The following is a 19,162-nucleotide window of genomic DNA, read 5'->3' as shown; positions in this document are numbered from 1 at the left end:
GATATTGCTATTATGATATTTTGATATCATAGTCATCAGATATGAGAGTAAAACTGGTCTCTGGGTCTTATGACATTGTTACACTTATTATTCCAAAGAAATGTAAATATCAGACCTTTTGGATGTGTATGATATGTGTATGTGTATACATACATACATACATACATAACTTTATATATATATATATATATATATATATATATATATATATATATATATATATATATATATATATATATATGAGCTTTTCTGTAAAATTCCCGCAAAAGATCCTGAAAAGTAACCCGAATTCAGTCACTACACTATAAACTGCGAAGGACAAACACGTACACGATTCATAGGTCTGTAAAACACTGCCTACTTGACATACACCGATATCTACACTATACCGTACTGAAATAAATAATACACGACTATATCCTATTCGACACATAATTTCTCCCGCCGGAGTCGTTTATGATTCGGTGAGTTGGATGTGAGACGAGATGGAATAACGACTTGAAACAAATCACCAAATGTGATAAATAAGGCATTAAGAAAACAAACCGGTCCACCGCAAGGGCTATCACATAATAAAATATGTTTTCTGCATTCATTCAAAATGAATAAATATGGAAAGTGCTCAGCATGACTATCAAAATAAATTAATTCAACCGCTTCATTTGTTTTTTTTGTTCCTTCTTTTTTTTTTTTTTTTTTTTTTTTTTTTTTTTTACAAAAATAAACCAGAGCTGTCTAATCAGATCATGCCACTCCTCATTCGGGGTGGATTTACCATATTTTCCGGACAATAAGCTCCACTTACTAATGTATGAATGATGGACATACCTGAAATTCTGCGGGCGTCAAATTAGCAAGCTAATTATATTTTCATTATTGTGAATACATTGTTTTTTAAATGGACCTTTAATAATATTTAACAACACTTTGTGTTAATCCAGTTGCACAATCTGAGCTGTTTTGCTTTGGCCCTGATCTCTTTAATATCTAAAAATATATCTTGCATTTCACTAATTTGACAATGGATATAAAGGTTATAAACGGCAATAGAATCCTTCATAGTTTAAGATATCAGTGATATGATGGCGATTTTTAGTCGCACAATAGTCGTGCAATGTATTGACTTTACAAGACGATGTTCTGCTTTTTTCAGCATTGGTCATATTCCACAAATTTGGTCCGAAATTTTTGACATTTTTGCTCGGCAGAAAATGAATGAAGAAATGTTTGAAATGTGGCATGCTGCGTTTACACTCTGGAAAAAAATTCAGCAAATAAGACGCTAAAATGTTAACAAATTCTCTCAATAACAGAGGTTATTCGCGTCCGTCTAGTGTCCTGATATACGCTTAACCGCAAGGTAACTGATTATGACCACACAATACTGTAGTTGATATTCTGACATGTTTAGTGCAGCAGGCAGTAAGATTACAAAACATGCCATATAGTCAGTTTGTTAAAAAAATTATCAAACCATATAATCAGTTAGTTTTTTTTTTTAAATGAATAAAATTCTGGTTGTTTAACCTAATTGTCTGACAGGCAACTATGATAAATGATCAAGTATGAACAAAACCTCAGGCTAGTAATATCCCACCCCTACTAATAACTACCCCTGATAAGCACAAATCAAAACCTTATCAGGTCTACTATAGAAATTTTCCAATTTTGGCACCTAAAAAAATAACAGATGGCAGTTTGTTGTATTCGTTTTGCTTATTAAAGGGGAAACAATGTGTCTTATAGCCTGGAAAATATGGTATCAACCTTATTTCACTCTTATTTCACTCTCGACCAATGAACACATTACCCGATTTAACCCCAGTACCATTTGTCGAGGTTATTAAAAGCTTTGTACTCGTTGTGTCTTCTGACATAATCACACGCAAGACAAGTGTGTTCAGCCCAGAAGTAGGCTTTCTTTACCTTGAAGTGTTTACGCCAGTCAAAGTACCTCAAGTATTTTTCCTCATTCTTGTCCAGAAATAAAAGGTATTCAGCCAGCTCTTTGGGGGACGAGAAGTCATCGACGTGGATAAAAGCATCGCCCTCGACGAAATTCTGATAATTCTCTCTAGGTGGGCCCAAAACTACTGGCACTGTGCCGACTGAGAGGGGGTTGTAGAGTTTCTCCGTGATGTAGTCCTTGTGAATCGAGTTCTCAAACGCCAAGTAGAACTTGCAGCTTGCGATGGTGGGGAAGTAGTCCTGGTCCGATATGTACTCGCCGAACGCCTGGCCATAGGCGTGGATCTCCACGTGCTTGTACAGTTCATTATAGTACTTCACTCGGACATGCTCCGGGTTCCAGTTGCTCACTATCCAGCAGATCAACTTGCTCTTGCTCGGGGGCACGAAACCTTCCTCGCCTTGCGAGGCGACAATGGCGCCGTAAGGCACTTCGATATCAGCATCCTGGCGGTAATTCAGGGTCAGGTTAAACAGGTTCTCGATGCCGGGTAACTGGGATGAATGCGATGGTGACTCGAGGTTCATCCAGATCCATTTTTGCAGAGGAGGTCGATACGCTGGCGGCATATTTGACAGATCGGTGCTGATGTCCCTGTGGTGGATGACGACTGCATCGGATTTGTTGTAAAGGTTGCGGTCAGCAGTTATGAAGCAATTGTCTATACTAAACAGGGAGCTGCACACGTTCAGGTCGTAGGTTTCCCCAAATGGCCAGAGCCAGACGAGCACCGTGGTCTGGTTCTGCTCACTTCTGTTGGACAGGAGACTCTTTACTCGAGCCGTAGATGTTTCCGACTCTACCGGGCCTGATAACCAGCTAGTGGACGGCTTGAAGTACATCAAAAATAGAGTCACAAAACAGCCCAGTAAGAAGGTGCCAATCAGGAGCGGTCGCAGGATTCTGTGTGTAGGTGCAGATGGCATACTCTGGCCTTTAAAAAAAGAAAAACGAAATGAAATTAATATTGAAGAAGGTGTGGTAAATAAGAAATGAGCAAATAAAAACTGTTTACCTGGTAGTTTTGCAGTCATTCAGAAATACTTTTGCAAAGCAGGTGCTTCAGCCGATTCTTTCCTTTTTAACAGTAACAAAGCAAAATGTAGCTAGGGAGAGTTTGAAGCTTCATTTGGCCCAGTCTTGGAAAAGGTGTGTAAAGTTCTCTCAGTGTAGGTCTCTATTGAAAACGTGACACAAAAGTACACCATCAAATAGTTAACTTAGACTAAACACATCATTTATTTAATAAATATATATATTTATGTATACAAACACTTGTTTATGAAAGGGCCATGTGTTAGAAGGTCCGTCTGAACCAAAAAAATAAAAGCGAACCATCTGTACCTTATTAAATTGCATAGCCTCATATTGTTTCCATTGCATCGTATTGCATTGAATCGCAATACGAATAATTGAATTACACCACATTTTAATTGGGGTGAATCACGTCAGTAGCCGCTTCATATGTATCTTGAATATATCGTATCGTTGGCGATGCATCGAGATGCGAATCGGATCGGCTTCAGTTACAGAGATGCACATCCCTAACATATAGTGAAATGGCACACAATATGGCGCAATCATACCGTTTCGCCCGTTTTGGTCTGGTCACAAGGCATTTGCTTTCAGCACTACCGCCCCCCCAAGCACTGGCTCCAGGGGTAGGTCCTTTTAGCCCTATGGGGCCGTGTACAAGATGCCCCCATAGCCAGTTAGACCATGAAGAGTCTGGGCCAGAACCAAAATCAGATGGATTGAATGTATCTTACATTTGACTCAGCAGTAGTAAAGGATAAATTAGTCTAGACTGACCCTCAGTAGATGCCACAGACTGATATCTTTCATGCACTTTTTTTGGTCGCAATCTTCAGACTCCTGAAGGCTGCAACCCTGATGGCTCTCTGCAATTCCATACATATCGGTAACAGCAATACAAGTGTTCACTAAAAGTCCACACAGAAAACTTTACGATATTAAAGATAATACATAAATCTATGGTGAATAACATGAAGAGAAGTGTTTAAAGGCTATGGCATGGAGAAGCTGTTGCTGGATCTGTGATGATCACAAATGTTGAGCTCAATAGCTCCTACTTTTATACCAAAGACTGTAGAAAGAACATTTTCTTATAATCTTATACTCCAGTGCTCATGTTAGTTCTCACTCTCCAGTGTTCTGTATTGTTGAAAGATTTATGATCAAACTCTTGATGTCACTCAAATGAGTCTGGTTCCTCTCAAGGTTTCTTCCTCATAACATCTAAGGGAGTTTTTCCTTGCCACAGTTGCCATGGCTTGCTCATCAGGGATAAATGCACACTATTCACCTTGACTGTTGATTTCTGTAAAGCTGCTTTGAAAATGTCTGTTGTGAAAAGCGCTATAGAAATAAACTTGACTTGACTTGACATGAAGAATACAACAAGCCCTGGATGAATTGGCTCCCAACCAACAGTGATTTGTATTTTCTTTCTAATAACAAGGACTGTTTTCTCTTAATTCCTTATATATTACATACATAACCCTGCTTGTGTCTATTTGCACAGTGCATCCTGGATCTGCTGTGTTACTCTGTGATTCTTAATATTTTCTTGCACATCAAGATGGGTGACAATGAAAAGGGTTTTCACTTGAGTAAATGGGAATACTGCCATCTTCAGGAAGTCCTGACAGCTTGCACTGTGCAATGACATCAATGCATTCCCAAAATTTATGGAATATATTAAACAAATGATGCTGCATATTGTCCATGGCTTGTTTCAGGTCTAATATATTTAGCTTGGTTTTGTCAGGAGCTTACTTTGCTTACAATGCAGCAAACATTGACACACGCAAAAAAAATTAAGATTAGCGTGCAAGACTTTGAACCTCAAAAACCACAGTCTGTGCCTGTGCATCAGACGGTTCCGTTTACTGAAATACAGCGTTGTGATACATCCTGTTTTATTGCTTAATGAACACACACACACACACACACACACACACACACACACACACACACACACACACACACACAAAAAGGTAGCCAGTGTGACATTGGTAATCCTTGCCCACTCTGCTTTTTTGCACTTGTCTAAGTAGGGAAAACTGATTTGGTACGGTTCCGTGCATTATTAAATGCTTTACAGCTCAGCGTGCTTGTAAAGAATTATGTGTTGCCATAGCCTTCACTTCGATTCGAACCAGACCGGCCAATTAATTTCCCTCTGACCTCCTTCATCAACGAGGTGTTGATGCCATCAGCTGCAGGACTGACTCACTGGGGGTATTTTGGTTTGTGTGTTTGTTTTTCCCCAACATTGTAGATACTGTAGGTTTTTTTGATAAAAAATCAGCTGGTTTTGAATTACACAAATCAGTCACCAGCAACCATATCACCTCATTTTTTCTCCTCCGTCTGATGTTTGATATGATCAACAACTAAAGCACTTCACCTGTACTGAATCTACATGAAGCCATGCATGGCACTGCAGATGATCAACTCAAATCAAATGATTGCAAATGTATTAAGGAATAATGATTACATTTGCGTTGATGCTGTACACATCTCCCTTTCAGACTAAACAGTAACTAAGCCTGTTTGCATCAAGTGCACCAGAATTCACTAGTGTTAAATAAAGCATGAAAATCAACCCTGCTGATTGTGGTGTAAATGCATAATTTTGTGTGTGTGTGTGTGTGTGTGGGGGGGGGGGGGGGGGGGAATGATGTGCATGCAGTATACTCACGTGAGTTTTTTTATTATTTATGTTTTTTTTTGGGGGGGGGACAGGGGGAAAATTGACAGGAGAGCATGGTAGCGACTGCATTTCATTTCATTACACTAAGTGCATGAACCATTTCATTAGCCAACGCTCACATTGTTAGAAGAAAAGCGAGATGCGGGGTTTAATTATGATTTTCTGAGAAGGTATCGCGTGCACGGGGGGATATTTTCTACTCTACAAAGCAAATATTATATATAATTCATATATTATGTATAATTCATTTGTAACGATTTACATCTCTTTAAAAAAAAAAACACAAACAAGGTCGCGTCTTCACGTGCGCGTTTTCTATTTGCGACGTAAACAACAAAATAATAATAATAATAATAATAATAATAATAATAATAATAATACTGTAACTATTAATAATGGGCGCAAAACCTCTACTCACCATCGCATTGGATTGTGTCTGAATGAAAGCCTAAAGGAGAAAAGGAGCAGTAGAGGCTGCATCATCATCATCATCATCATCATCCGTCCATTTCCATCTCTGCGGCTCTCTCCCACACAGCGCGCGCATGCGAGTGAGAAATCAGGCGAGGTGGATTAACGGTGCATACCCTTATCCAGCATCTCCAAGCCATGCTCTTCCCCTGCATCTCCGAGCAGGACATGTGGATTGTGATGCACAGACATGTCGCTGTCGATGCGTCTATATGGGGGGAGGGAGGAGAGGGGAGGGTGTCCGGGGTTGTGCCTCTGCCTTTGGTGCGCGGTTGCTTGTGTCTTTATGGTGTCCAATGCGGCTCTCTGAAGATGCGTTCTCATGCAGAAATTAAAGAAAGAAAGAAAAATGGAACACACCAACACGAGGTATCATAAAAATGCTGATATTCTATCATTTCCATTAACTAAAGTCCTTTAGAAGCTGATACACACTATATTGGTATATATGAGTTGCTTGTTTTTAGAAAACCAAGCACCAATGGTGCCTCCTATTGTTATACCCGCCCTTCTTCTTTTTCTTCTTCTATCTAGGATGTCTCGCAAGCCTTGGTAGAAGCCTAGGTACACCTACAGCCTAGGTACAGCAACCATAGTTCCTACAAATCTAGGTGGGTCTAGGGCAGGGGTCACCTACATGGTGCACCAGGTCGCCCGCAAGGACCACATGAGGAGTCTAAAAATAGCTGTTTCCTACTTTGTTAAATCATTGTTGATAATTATTATGAGAAATCATTAACATGATCAGTGTCTTCACATACATGAATATCAATAATTATTAATAATAACATATAATAAAAGGTAAATTGAGCAAATTTGTTATTTCAGATCAAACTGAAAACTGTGTGTATTAAACTGGTAGCCCTTCACATTATTCGGTACCCAAGAAGTAGCTCTCAGTTTTAAAATGGTTCGTGACCCCTGGTCTAGGGGGTGCGCCCAAATGCCTTAGCGCCACCACTGGTACAAATTTTGGCCATAATTTATAAGCACTTTATGGCCATAACCTTGAAACCAGGTACACCAAATTAAGAAGCCCAATGCCCTAGTGCCAAATTTAGAAGTACTGTACATTTATGGTCATACATTTTAAGCCAGGTACACCTAATTAAAAAGCCCAATGCCCTAATGCCACCACTGGTCCAAGTTTGGCACCTAATTTAGAAGTAAATGTTATGGTCATAACCTTTGAACCAGGTACAACAAATTGAAAAGCCTGGCTTCAAGGATCTATGCACACTATGACATCAACTTTTGTCTAATTATTTATATTATTCTTTAAATAAGGTTTGCCTTTCTAGGATTTCTGCCATCTTGGATTTTCCCCCCATTCTCCTTCCTGCCACAAATTCTTTCCAATCATCACCAAATTGGGCACATGCCATCTTCTCAGTGAGCCTCACAAAAGTTGTTCAAAAAGGTTTGGATAATCCAAAAGGGCCAACAAATGATGATTATCGTAATCATTACTATTCAACACCACACATCACCATCACCACATTCTTAAAGGATTTATGCACCAACAGAGGACAGGAAATAAGAATTTGGTCATTTCTATGTCTGCTCTGAATATAAGCCCTGGCGGTTCTTTAGTACTATTCCCCAGTTACTTTGTGACCGTGTTTTCTGGGTCTGCTGCTTAAAAATAATTACAGGTCACTGTTCAAGTGCAGCATTACTCATAAAATAAACATAATACAGCAGAGATGTTTTGTTGAGGTCTCTTGAAGAGCTGCATTGTTTTCCATTCAAATGGCAGTACTTTTTGGGCTATTTGGGCGAAAATATAATCAATATTCTGCCATTTTCTTATCATTATTGTTTTCCTGCATTAGAACTGAATGGTATTGGATTGAATGGTCTCTTATTTAGGATAGAACAAATACATTACATTTAAAATTCTTGAAATAATACATAATGGTTTTGAGCTAATGGAATAAATGCAGTTTGAGCATTATTATTATTATTATTATTATTAGTAGTAGTAGTAGTAGTGGTAGTATTATTTCCACATTTTCTGGTTAGAATGTGCAAAATTGAATAGGAACTTTATGCATTTATGAGCCTTGCCTAATTATGTGGTGGCATTGTATTGTTTACTTTTCACTTAAAAAAAAAACCCCAAATGCATTAAAAGTATTTTTTTAATTAATAAATGACATTAATGAATTCATTTTTCCTGGTCAGGGTCATGAAAAATCCTCTAAATTCAAGCGAAAACATCGTGGACACCACGTGGCACTCGCATATTACAATGGAAATTCGCATTACAGAGTAAGACACTTTGTTTTAACCAAATGATCCCTTTATTGCAGTGCTCAAAGCTGGCGAGATGGCCCTTTGAATGACCACCACAGTATTTGTAGGGTGTAGTCTCGTATGATTGGTTTTCAGGAATTAAAATGCCGTATTTTATTGGTTAGGATGACAAATCAACGAGAATACCCGGTGGTAACTAATACACTCCATCTGTATCTATCTATATGTATCAATTCTTATCCAATGAGGACAGTGGCTACCCTTTAAGCTTTACACACATTTCTATTCACACACACGCACACGTTTCTAACATTACATTTTTTCTCATGTTTACTGATAATGTTTATATACTTAATATAATTTATATTTAGAAACATTAACACTGTCTGGACAAAGGTTTGTGGACACCTTTAGCAGGCTACTCAAAATCAATTCCACTCCAACCTATGGAAATCATATCATTAAGCTCAGTTTGTGCATAGAGTCATTGTCATGCTGAAACATGCAGCACATTTGGTGTAAAAGTTTAAGGAAGAACCACATATGGATGGAAAAGTCATGCGTGCCAATACTTTTGTCCATATAGTGCTTTTTGGCCTGTCCACCTACTGGGAAAATCCATGCAAACATTAGAGAGAATAGACAGTAACCTGAACTCAGGATCGAACTGTGGACTGTGGAGCTGTAATGCAGTGAGTGCTGTGCCAATACATAATGATTTAGTTATTTATTTATTTACAGGCTTTTTTGGACTTAATTCGAACACACACATTAAATATTCAGCTGTATCTAATACAATCTAAGAAAAATATTCCTGAACAATGTTAGCACTTCTGGTGTGTTACAGATGGAAGGTACACCAGATAATATTCTGTAGCTAGATAATGCCACAACTTTCCTATTCAAGTCAATTAGACTTTGACACAAGCAATGATTTTAGGGACCAGAGACGTTTTTTCGTTACATTATTATCCTCAAATCAGCTCTGTCCACTGTCTTTTGTAATTTGCTCTGCTCATATGTGGTCCTGAAACATTGTGGGTTGACAAGTGTCAGAAACTCACATAGAGAACGACCTAGTTTTATCAACGTCTGCTTCTCCTTCCTCAAATGTAAAAAAAAAAAAAAAAAAAAAAAGAAAAAAAAGAAAGAAAAAAGGTGCACACTCAGCTGACTCGTCTCTGCGTATCGGCATCACAGCTACATGGCGACAGGTGAAAATGAGCCCACAGTCATTTGTGAAATAAAGCTGATTGCATTTGTGCTTCATTTGAATTTTTTTATTTTTTTTTTTTAATAAACAGAGTAAAGGACATCAGCTGATGCTGACCAGTGTGAAATGTGGTTTTCTCTACTAATGCTGTGAAAATTTTGAGGAAGCTCATTCGACTTCACCATTATCACATGAAATCTTCCTTGTGTCTTTATCTTGTGGAAACCAGACCACAAGATTCATACTTTTAAAACATCCTTTCTCACATTTAGACTCCATGTGCTGTTATAATAAGCTCCATTCTTGTTATTGATTTACAGCTTTGGCTAGCTAGTTATCAAGCTAGGCCAGAGCTAGCTAGCATACTGTCGGCTCTGTCCAAGCAGCTAATGTTTTAGCTATACTACTTTTCGGCAGTGTTTTAAATTTGCCACCTCAACTACAGCTATTTTGTTTTTCAAAAATGTGCCTTTTTATAAGCAATGGAATAATGACTTCCTGAGTCTTTTTTTTTTTTTTTAAGAAGTACAACCTTTAGTGACTTCCAAAACATTGTGTAGAGCTAGGGTTTTAATGAAAAGGTTTACTAGCAAATCTTAGCAATACTTGAACTTGAAACTTGCTTGGTGAAATTCATGAATAGGGTTTAGTCAAGTCAAATTAAATTTTGTGTGTGTATCAGTCCAGTTCCTTCATGCTGAGGAGTCTGATGACTTGTGGGAAAAAACTGTTACACAGTCCGGATGTGAGGCCCGAATGCTTCTGTACCTCTATCCAGACAGCAGGAGAGTGAAGAGTGTGGGAGTGATTGGTGTGTGTCATCAGCCACAATTCTGGTGGCTTTACGGATGCAGCGTGTGATGTAAATGTCAATGATGGAAGAAAGAGAGACAATGATTATCTTTTCAGACGTCCTCACTATCCGCTGTAGGGTTCCCAAACCAGGCGGTGAAGCAGTTGCTCAGGATAGAATAGAATAGCCTTTTCTTTGTCACATATACATTATATATATATATATACATGATACTTTCAATGGTCCTTCTGTAGAAGGTTGTAAAGACTGTAAGATCTTTACGATGTGAATACAAAGTATATGTGACAATACTATCTGGGCTAGCTATGGTTTACTATGTGTTATTAACAAATCGGCAATCGTTTTACCTCAGGTTTTGTCCAGAGTGTATATATACTTGTCTGTTTCCTGCATTAAACCAATGTGTGCTGTGTGTTCTTTCCTAATATCAGCCAGGACACCACGGGCTTCGTAGAGCACATCGGAGACCTCTTCTAAACCTCCATGAATTCATTTTAGTTCGGGCATTATAAAAACTAGCACAAAGTCAACATGATAGGCTAAATAGGATTGCTCAATATAACTAATACATACCAGGTAAATAATGACTGTGTGTACCCTTTTCTATTCAAATTCACTAAAGAAATATCCAATTTGAAAAATCTCATTAGATTTTCAAATGCCATTGTATAGAATGGGACAGGCTCTGGAGGCGTAAAAGTCAGTAAATCTTCTTTTAATGATAGCAACACGTCTTAATGCTGCAGTATGCAAGCACTATTGTCTACTATGATTGGGATTCACTTCCTATGGTTATGCACCATTCTGCTTATTTAATCTCACAGCTCTTTCATTGATTCTGCTTCCGCATGACCTTCTATTGAGTTTTGTGGGCTACTGCATGCATTTACTGTGTCATCGTGAGTACTGTATCCATGTGAGTATAGAAGAGTTTCTAAAACTTGTGTATATTCAGAGAAACAATTTTCAGCCTGTTTGGACTCCGGAATCCAGGAATAAATGTTAAAATGCTAAAATGTTTTTCGCTTTGATTCGCTGCCTGAGGCTTTTGTTTGACAGACTGACATGATTTTTTTTTTCCCCAAAAAAAGATGCCAAAGGTGAGATAAGATACACTATGCAGACAAAAGTATTGGGACAGTTGATATTTCCATCCGTATGCGGTTCTTCTCCAAACTGTTTCCACAAAGCCGAAGGGACACAATTGTATTTCTTTGGATGCGCTACAATGAAATGTCCACTTCAATTGAATTAGGAGACCCAAACCTGTTTCAGCATGACAATGCTCCTGTGCACCAGCCAGCTCCATGAATACATGCTTTACATTGGTTGGAGTGGAGGATCTTCAGCTATAAATCTTAAAATCCATTGAATACCTTTGGGATGAATTGGAATGCTGACTGCATTCTACCCTCCCCAAGCCTCCTCACCTCATAAATGTGTCTAAATAAATCTCACACAGATCTCCACAAACACACTCCAAAATCAAGCAAAACATCTTCTCTGAGGAGTGGCGTTTATTATAACATCAAATCAAGTGTGAAATTAAAGTTTTCAGAACGCACATAATCATATGGTCAAGTGTCCACAAATTTTTGTCTAAATAATGTAGAAGCCCAAAACAAACATCTGCATATCATCTTTTTATTAATAATATATTTAGATTTCTGTACATCAAGTCTATTATTGAGGAGGAAAACATTTCTGACCTCCAAATCCTGGTCCCATATGAATTCTTGCAATGATTTAACCGAAATCTTTCATCTAAATTGTTGAATAATCAGACAATCACAGAGTGAGCGATCTTTACTTTCACAACTGGAATCAACAACGATGTTTGTGTTTGTATGTTATACAAAAGGCTATTTTTTTTTCTCATTTTATTAAGGACGTCTGACAGACATCTGCTGAGAGTGACATCACCATCCATTGACTTAACCCAAGCGGGATGGCTGAATACTTGGCGAAGTTCTGTGTAAATATTTAGCGTTTCTTTTTTTCCAAGTGAGTCAGCGCAGCCATTTCTCCTGCTCTTGATGGAATTTCTCCGCCCACCTGCGTGTAATGTCTAAATACAAAGTCGGCTTGTAGGGAAGATAATCCAGGTAAACGTTCTTTCCTCTCATTTTCGGAATGGCCGTTTCGATCTGAGTCCCTTCGTGCCATTCGTTGAACGATGTCACCGAGACGATCTGGGGCTTGGTGTCCAGCGCCGCTTTCAGGGACGTCTCGTAATACTTCCCGTTGATGCGGTTCCGCGTGTTCTGCCCGTTCCAGGGCCGGATGCTGGTGTCGATGTAGCCTGGACCTACGCTGGGGATGAAAATCAAACTGTTCTGATCACAGAAAGCCTTGATGGACTTCCAGTTATTTTGAGAGGAACCGTAGGAAAAGCTGTTAGTCGCGAAGTACGTGTAGACGCCATCGAAGCCGGCAGCCAGGATTTCGGATTTATGTTTTTCCTCCACGAGCAGGCCGATGAAGATGCTATCGTACGGGGTGTTTCTGATGCTGGTCTTCCCAGTGCTCTTGAGCAGCTGTGCCCAGATCTTTGGACTTTGCAAGTAGGAGTCATAAATGTAGAACAAGGGTAGAAGCTTTCCAGTGCGCGACTTGTATCTGAAAAAAGCAGGATGCTCTCCGTACCTGTGTGCAAAAATCGTACATTGTAACGTCATAACACTAAATCATTTTGGTGGATTTTCACATGTGCAGGTGTTACAAATCAGACTCTGGTATACAAATCGCATCATTTCTGATAGCCAGTGATTAACATTATTACCATAAAATTTTTCCATTCAGTTAAATACACGTGTATAGCACTTTGCCTTAATGCACAGCGTCACAAAGGAGCTCTGTTTTGAACTTGTTTTGATTGGCGCTTGGTAGTATTTACTCAGCACGAACCTACAGTTCAGCCTTTTCAGTGTCTAATATTTTTTTGTTTCTCTGAAATCAGTGCTTTTCCTCTCTATGTCTGGGCAGCCAGAATAATTTTCTGCTCCTTCAGACTCTCATGTGGAAAAAAAATACAAAATCCGAACTTCAGTTGAACCTGCACATCCCCTGCTGCTTCCTTCATCCAACTCTTCAAAGCGGAAAACCCGTGTCTGTACTACAGAACCTGCGTATAACCCACAGCAGCCCACACATGACCACATGTCTGGTAGCGCACCTGCAATTTATGCAAAAAAGAAACCCCAGATCTAAAGCAAACAAACTGTAAACCCCTTTACCACGTACCAGTGTCTAATATATTCAACTTCACATGCCTCACTCTGCTTTTCACTACCTTGGATTGCATTTTGGTTCAATTACTAAAAACCCTGTATCCTGTTTTATCATCAAACGTCCTGTGGTTCAATTCCATTACCTCGACTGACTCCTGATTAAAGGCACATAGATCTCACAGGGCTTCCATTTTGATTTTGCATAAGCTGCTATTGATTTGTTTGGCTCAGTGCCTGAAAATCGTTTAAGCGGAGTTTCGTTTTTTGTGCATTTTGCATGATCGCTGCTGGTTTCGTTGATTTACTTTGCGTTTCTCCAACCCTTTGAATCTGCCTGCAATTCTGAACCTTAATCATCTACATTATTACGACTATCTCATGTAAAACTGGTCTGCTGAAAATAAATAAATAAATGGAGATCTATGAAATCTCGCGGCTCAGTGGTTAAAATGATCGGAAGGTCATGAGTTCCAATCCCTGAATCACCAAACTGCCACTGCTGCTTCGACCAATCGGAGCTCGTTTGGGACAGCAGCCAGCGAGTGCACTTGCGTGTAGGGAGGACGGGGTGATTCAAGATTTAACCCATAATAAATAACAATGATTAGATTTAAGGAAGCTTTTTGATTAGTAATCCTTTATGTTCCTTTATTATTCTTTACCTTTCTTTATACTTCATAATTTTCCTTCATCATCCTTTTTTTTTCTTTTTCCTTTATTTTCCTTTTTTTCTCTTTATATTCCTTTTTCTTTATTTACCTTTATTATCCTTTATTATTCCTTAGCATCCTTTTTTTTTCATTTCTTATCCATTATCCTCATTTATTAGCCTTTATTTTCCTTCATTATACTTTTTTTTTTCGTTTTCCTTTATCATCCTTTCTTTTTTTTTCCCTTTATATTCCTTAATTTTTCTTTATCTCAAATCTTCTTCTTCTTCTTCTTTCGGCTGCTCCCATTAGGGTTCGCCACAGCGGATCGTCTATCTCAAATCATTATCCTTTATTTTCATTCATTATCCTTTCTTTTCTTTTTTCTTCATATTCCTTTGTTTTTCTTTATATTTCTTAATTTTTCCTTTTTTTTTATCCTTTATTTTACTTTCTTTTTCGAAGCTCGTTTGAGACGGTCAGAATGCTTCACCTCCTGGTGTTTGAAGGAATACGTGAGTGAAAATAAACCAGAACGGACCAGACCGGACCGGACCAGACCAGATATGCAGGATTTAAAAAAAAGGGTTTGAAAATAAAGTCTGTGTCGTTGATACTCACTTCTCAATAATGTATTTGATATTTTCAAACATATTCTTGTCATTGCGTTCCTGGTATGGCTCGATATGAAAAACCACCTGAAAACATAAAAAAAAAAAAAAAATGAACCGAATTTTCTTTTCTTTCTTAAAAAAAAACAAAACAAAAAAACAAACAAAAAAAAACGTCCTACCTTCACTTTGTACTTTGCAGCTACTTCCAGAATCAAAGGCACAATGTTTTCGGTCGGTTCGCCGTTCTCGTCCTTCATGCCAGGTGGGTACCAGGACACCGCAAGAACACCTGGAACGCAAACGTCAAAACATTACAAAGCGCTGACACTGGAGACTCCTTCCATCAATGCTACAGGTTGTTCGATCTTACCGATGGCTGCTGTCCGTAACTGCTGCATATGAACCTCGATAACGGAAGGGTCTCGAGAGCTGTACGCCCCCAGGGCCGGGTAAAAATTGGCGCCGATGTCATCCGGAGGCTCGTGCGTCCCTGTCGCGTAATTCTGTGCTACATTGGCGTTCCAGTGTGGCAGAAGCGGATGGTTCCAGTGAATGTACTTCCCGTCGAAGCGAGGGTTCCCGTACCACGTGTAGTAAAAGACGTGCACGTTGTAGTTTGGAGGAGGAAGATCTTGATCTTGAGATGTTTTACGAAACACGCTTACAACCTTCTCCTGCCAGATCTTTTTGATCACGCTGGGCTCTGGCAGGGCGTCGACCTGCACGTCAGTGTCGACCTGCACATCTTCCTGCCTTTCCTGAGGAAAGATTTCGAGTCCAAAGCCAGCACCTGAGATCCTGTCTTCTGGAGACAGGAGTTTCAGAACGACCAGGATGAAGAGGGACAGCGCAGACAGGGCCAGGCATATTTTGCGGCGAAATCGCGTCATTCTCCGGAGAACCAGGCCCGTTCCACAGACAGGGGCTCGGTCAGGAGGTCTGCGCTAATTCTGACGTCTGTGTCTTCGAGTCTTTGCTCGGTCATTATGCTGCATCCTTGGGAAACAGAAGAACACTGGGCTAATTTCCATGTGCCATTGGCAACTCATTTTTGCATACAGTATGCCTTCGCTGAAACATTTGTTTAACCAGCGAGACGAGATTTTAACACATTCTCATCAGTGTTCTCTCATTATTCACAGCCGAATATCGGCATTTAACATTCCTTTATAGTGCCTTGTAAATATCTACTTTCTCTCTGCTGTGATATCGACCCGATGTCTTTCCCTCATCGTCTCTGACGAATCTGTTCAAACTTTACTGTTCGGTACTGTATTATATAGCAGCTAAACAGTCAGATCTCAAGGAAGATCTCAGGGAAGGAAGGAAAAGGACAGGAGAAAGAATGGTAAAGGGAGGAAAGAAAATTAAAGAAGGAAGGATGGATAAGAAAGGAACAAAAAATAAGTAAGGAACGAAGGAGTGAACGAATAAAAGAAAAAAAAGAAGGATGTAAAAGAAAAAATAGGAAGGAAGAAACGAGTGAAAAGGAGAAGGAAGGAACATACAAACAAAGGGGAGGGAAAACAAGGAAGGAAGAATGGAAGGAAGGAGGAAAAGAAAGAAGAAGGGAAGGAAAAGGTGAGAAGGAAGTGAAAGGAAAGAACGAATGAAGAAAGTAATGAAAAATAAGGAAGAGACTAAGATTGGAAAAGAAAGGAAAAACAGATAGATGGATAGATGGATGGATGGATGGATTTAAGTAACTACTGTCATTGGACAAATGGATGAGTGTAAAGACTTGAACAACTCCAAGGACAAAGTGTGATGGTTTGACGATGCGTGTTCTTCTCTCTGAGCAGTGATTAGTGTCAACTGGAACCAGTGAACCGACACCGAACCGACACCAGGATGAACATCATCATGGACTCCCAGGGTTCATTATATACATTTAAAATGCAAATACGAGTCTTAACCCGTGTAACTGATCATCTGAAGAATAGTAACCGTGTGAGTTTAATAAACTGTTGTTTCGGCTTGGCTGATAATTAAGCATGTACACACATACATTTAATAATAATTAATAAGCAATAAATAACAGTAAGAGTACCTTCAGTTACATTGCGGTATGTGAATCTGATGTGTTTGGATTTGACAGTATTATTAAGCGTTTACCCGGAAGTGTCAGACCCTGAATCCAAATCAGCTGCAAATTCCACATCAAGGGCACTAAATAGTCTACAACAGCCATCGTTATTTAAACCAACAAGTGCACTTGAAAGTAGGGAGGACGGGTCGATTTGAGTTCCGACTCACAATAAAAAACAATACGCTGAATAAGGCTGAATCTGATTTAAAGACCCTTTGGTATCCTTTATATTCGCTTGTTTAAAAAAAAATACTACAAAAATCTACAAAAATTATTTCTTTTATATGCCATAAATGAAATATTATTTGAAATAATTATAAATAATATCAAATATATAATAAATATAAATTTCCGTATATTCAAATTCGGTATAAAAACGTGTAGATATTAACGATCAGGCACATAAAGAGCTACCTAACTTGCTGATTTAGGGGTGTGCGGTGGGGCTTCGATTCCTGGAGTCGATTCCTGGAGTCGATTCCATAAACTAAAATGTCCTGTTCCAAAATAATATTGATATCCTTCATGTTTAAGATCAGTAATGGTTTGGATAAAGTAGATTAGTTAAACTAGTTTAACTGGGTAAGAATAAAGCAACGTGTTTATAGGACTTTTGGTCATAAAAATGTTTTTTTTCCTGTATTTCTCTTGAATTTCTATTATTTTCTTTTATTACCCCCTATTTTTTCGTTCTTTTCTTTTTTTATTTAATTTACTTTATTTAGCTTTTCCCCCTGTTCACTTTACGGTTGCTGATTTGGTGCCTATGAAGCATTTATTACCCTCAGTAAATTAATACCTTACCACCCAGTGTATACATTTACAACCTTTTTTTATTATTATTATTAATCAAAACCTAAAAATGCAATCAAAGCATATTATTGCAAATCCTATTCAAATCCAATGGCAAGATGAACTAGATCTAGTTTCAGTTCAGTTCAGTACATCGTTTGCTGCTGCTTGTGCCTGTTGCTTGTAATTTTAAATATTCTTACGATTTTGTCGTATTGCTCTCGTCATCGTAACGTTCAGTTCTGTCAGGCTGCTTTTGCGACAGTGCCCTGTTTTACAAATCAAATCGATGCTAGGAATGAACACTTTTACTGATTTGACTGAGCTACAAATTTGCAGAAGTTGTCAGACCATCTACAGAGGTATCAGCTGGCCATTTCTAAAACACCAGTACAAGAAATATGGAGAATGAATTGTTTGCTGTTTTGCATAAATACATGAAGATGTATATTGTGTTCAGGTTGGATTGGAAGAACTGAAGTGTCCTACACTTGGCCTCCTCAACCCCATTGAACACCTTTGAGATGAACTGGAATGAAAACTGAACCCAAGACCTCCTCATCCAATATTCAACCTTATTATTGTCCTTGTAGTAACACAGCTACAATAAAAAGCCTTCCCAGATGAGTGGAGTTTATTAGAACTGCCAGTCTGGGACTAAACTGGACCCTAAAATCCAGACCAGTTTCCCACACACCAGTTTGTGCTGTTTTTATTCTCTCTATATCTTTTTAATTTTTTATTAAGATTATGTTCTGCATGGCAGACCCTAAACACAAGAGTGTGTTTAAGGCATTTTTATTTATTTGAAATCACTGACTCACTGCAGATTGGAGTTTATTTCTGTCGATTCTTGGAGAATGGAGAGGCAGATGTGAGGGTTGCCATAGTAATAGGCATGGAGACTATCTTCTCAAATATTTCTTACCAAAAGTCTTTGGCAGAACACACACACACACACACACATAAATACATACACACAAGTACACTTCAAGAGTTTAATTGGATTAATCGGCTCTTAACTGCTCTTTTATCGTTTTTTTTTTTTTTTTTTTTTCATTCTGTTCAGTGATGAAGGCTGACCAGTTTTATCCAAGGATGATCATTTCCATTATTGTGTTTATTTTCAGATTGGTGAGCAGCCAATTCAAACCCATTACAATTCTCAACTCTGAACTTACGTATAACGTCTTTTGGTGCTTTAGTGCCTCGAAAATAAAAGGTGTTTTCGCTTTCAAGACGGGACAAGCACAGCTAAGTGCACAGGAGATACCATTTTCAAACAGTCATGATCAAGTGTCAGAATCAAAGTGCACCTGTGC

The 19,162-nt window shown here is 38.7% G+C and overlaps 2 protein-coding genes across 4 annotated transcripts; both read right to left on the bottom strand.

Moving 5' to 3' along the window:
- Nucleotides 1-1,218: 1,218 nt before the first annotated feature.
- Nucleotides 1,219-6,470, bottom strand: fut9a (fucosyltransferase 9a). Its single transcript, XM_083550329.1, has 3 exons — nt 6,127-6,470; nt 2,985-3,146; nt 1,219-2,903 (listed from the first exon to the last, which is right to left on the bottom strand). The coding sequence occupies exons 2-3, from the start codon at nt 3,001-3,003 to the stop codon at nt 1,816-1,818; spliced, it is 1,107 nt and encodes a 368-aa protein (XP_083406455.1). The 5' UTR covers nt 3,004-3,146; nt 6,127-6,470; the 3' UTR covers nt 1,219-1,815.
- Nucleotides 6,471-11,964: 5,494 nt separating this feature from the next.
- On the bottom strand, nt 11,965-17,201 carry manea (mannosidase, endo-alpha). Of its 3 annotated transcripts, none has more exons than XM_083550326.1 (5): nt 17,010-17,201; nt 15,330-15,948; nt 15,139-15,248; nt 14,967-15,043; nt 11,965-13,111 (listed from the first exon to the last, which is right to left on the bottom strand). In XM_083550326.1, exons 2-5 carry the CDS (start codon nt 15,847-15,849, stop codon nt 12,475-12,477), a joined length of 1,344 nt encoding a protein of 447 aa, XP_083406452.1. In that variant the 5' UTR covers nt 15,850-15,948; nt 17,010-17,201; the 3' UTR covers nt 11,965-12,474. The 3 variants fall into 3 exon arrangements, with proteins under 3 accessions (XP_083406452.1, XP_083406451.1, XP_083406450.1); XM_083550325.1 differs by having other exon boundaries at nt 15,330-15,955; nt 17,075-17,201; XM_083550324.1 differs by having other exon boundaries at nt 15,330-15,955; nt 17,010-17,200.
- Nucleotides 17,202-19,162: the final 1,961 nt, after the last annotated feature.

The sequence above is a fragment of the Silurus aristotelis genome (assembly GCF_946808225.1).
Source record: "Silurus aristotelis genome assembly, chromosome: 9".
NCBI classification, from domain to species: Eukaryota; Metazoa; Chordata; class Actinopteri; order Siluriformes; family Siluridae; genus Silurus; species Silurus aristotelis.
The sequence above is the reverse complement of the archived record's forward strand: the minus strand, read 5'-3'. Positions and strand labels throughout refer to the sequence as shown.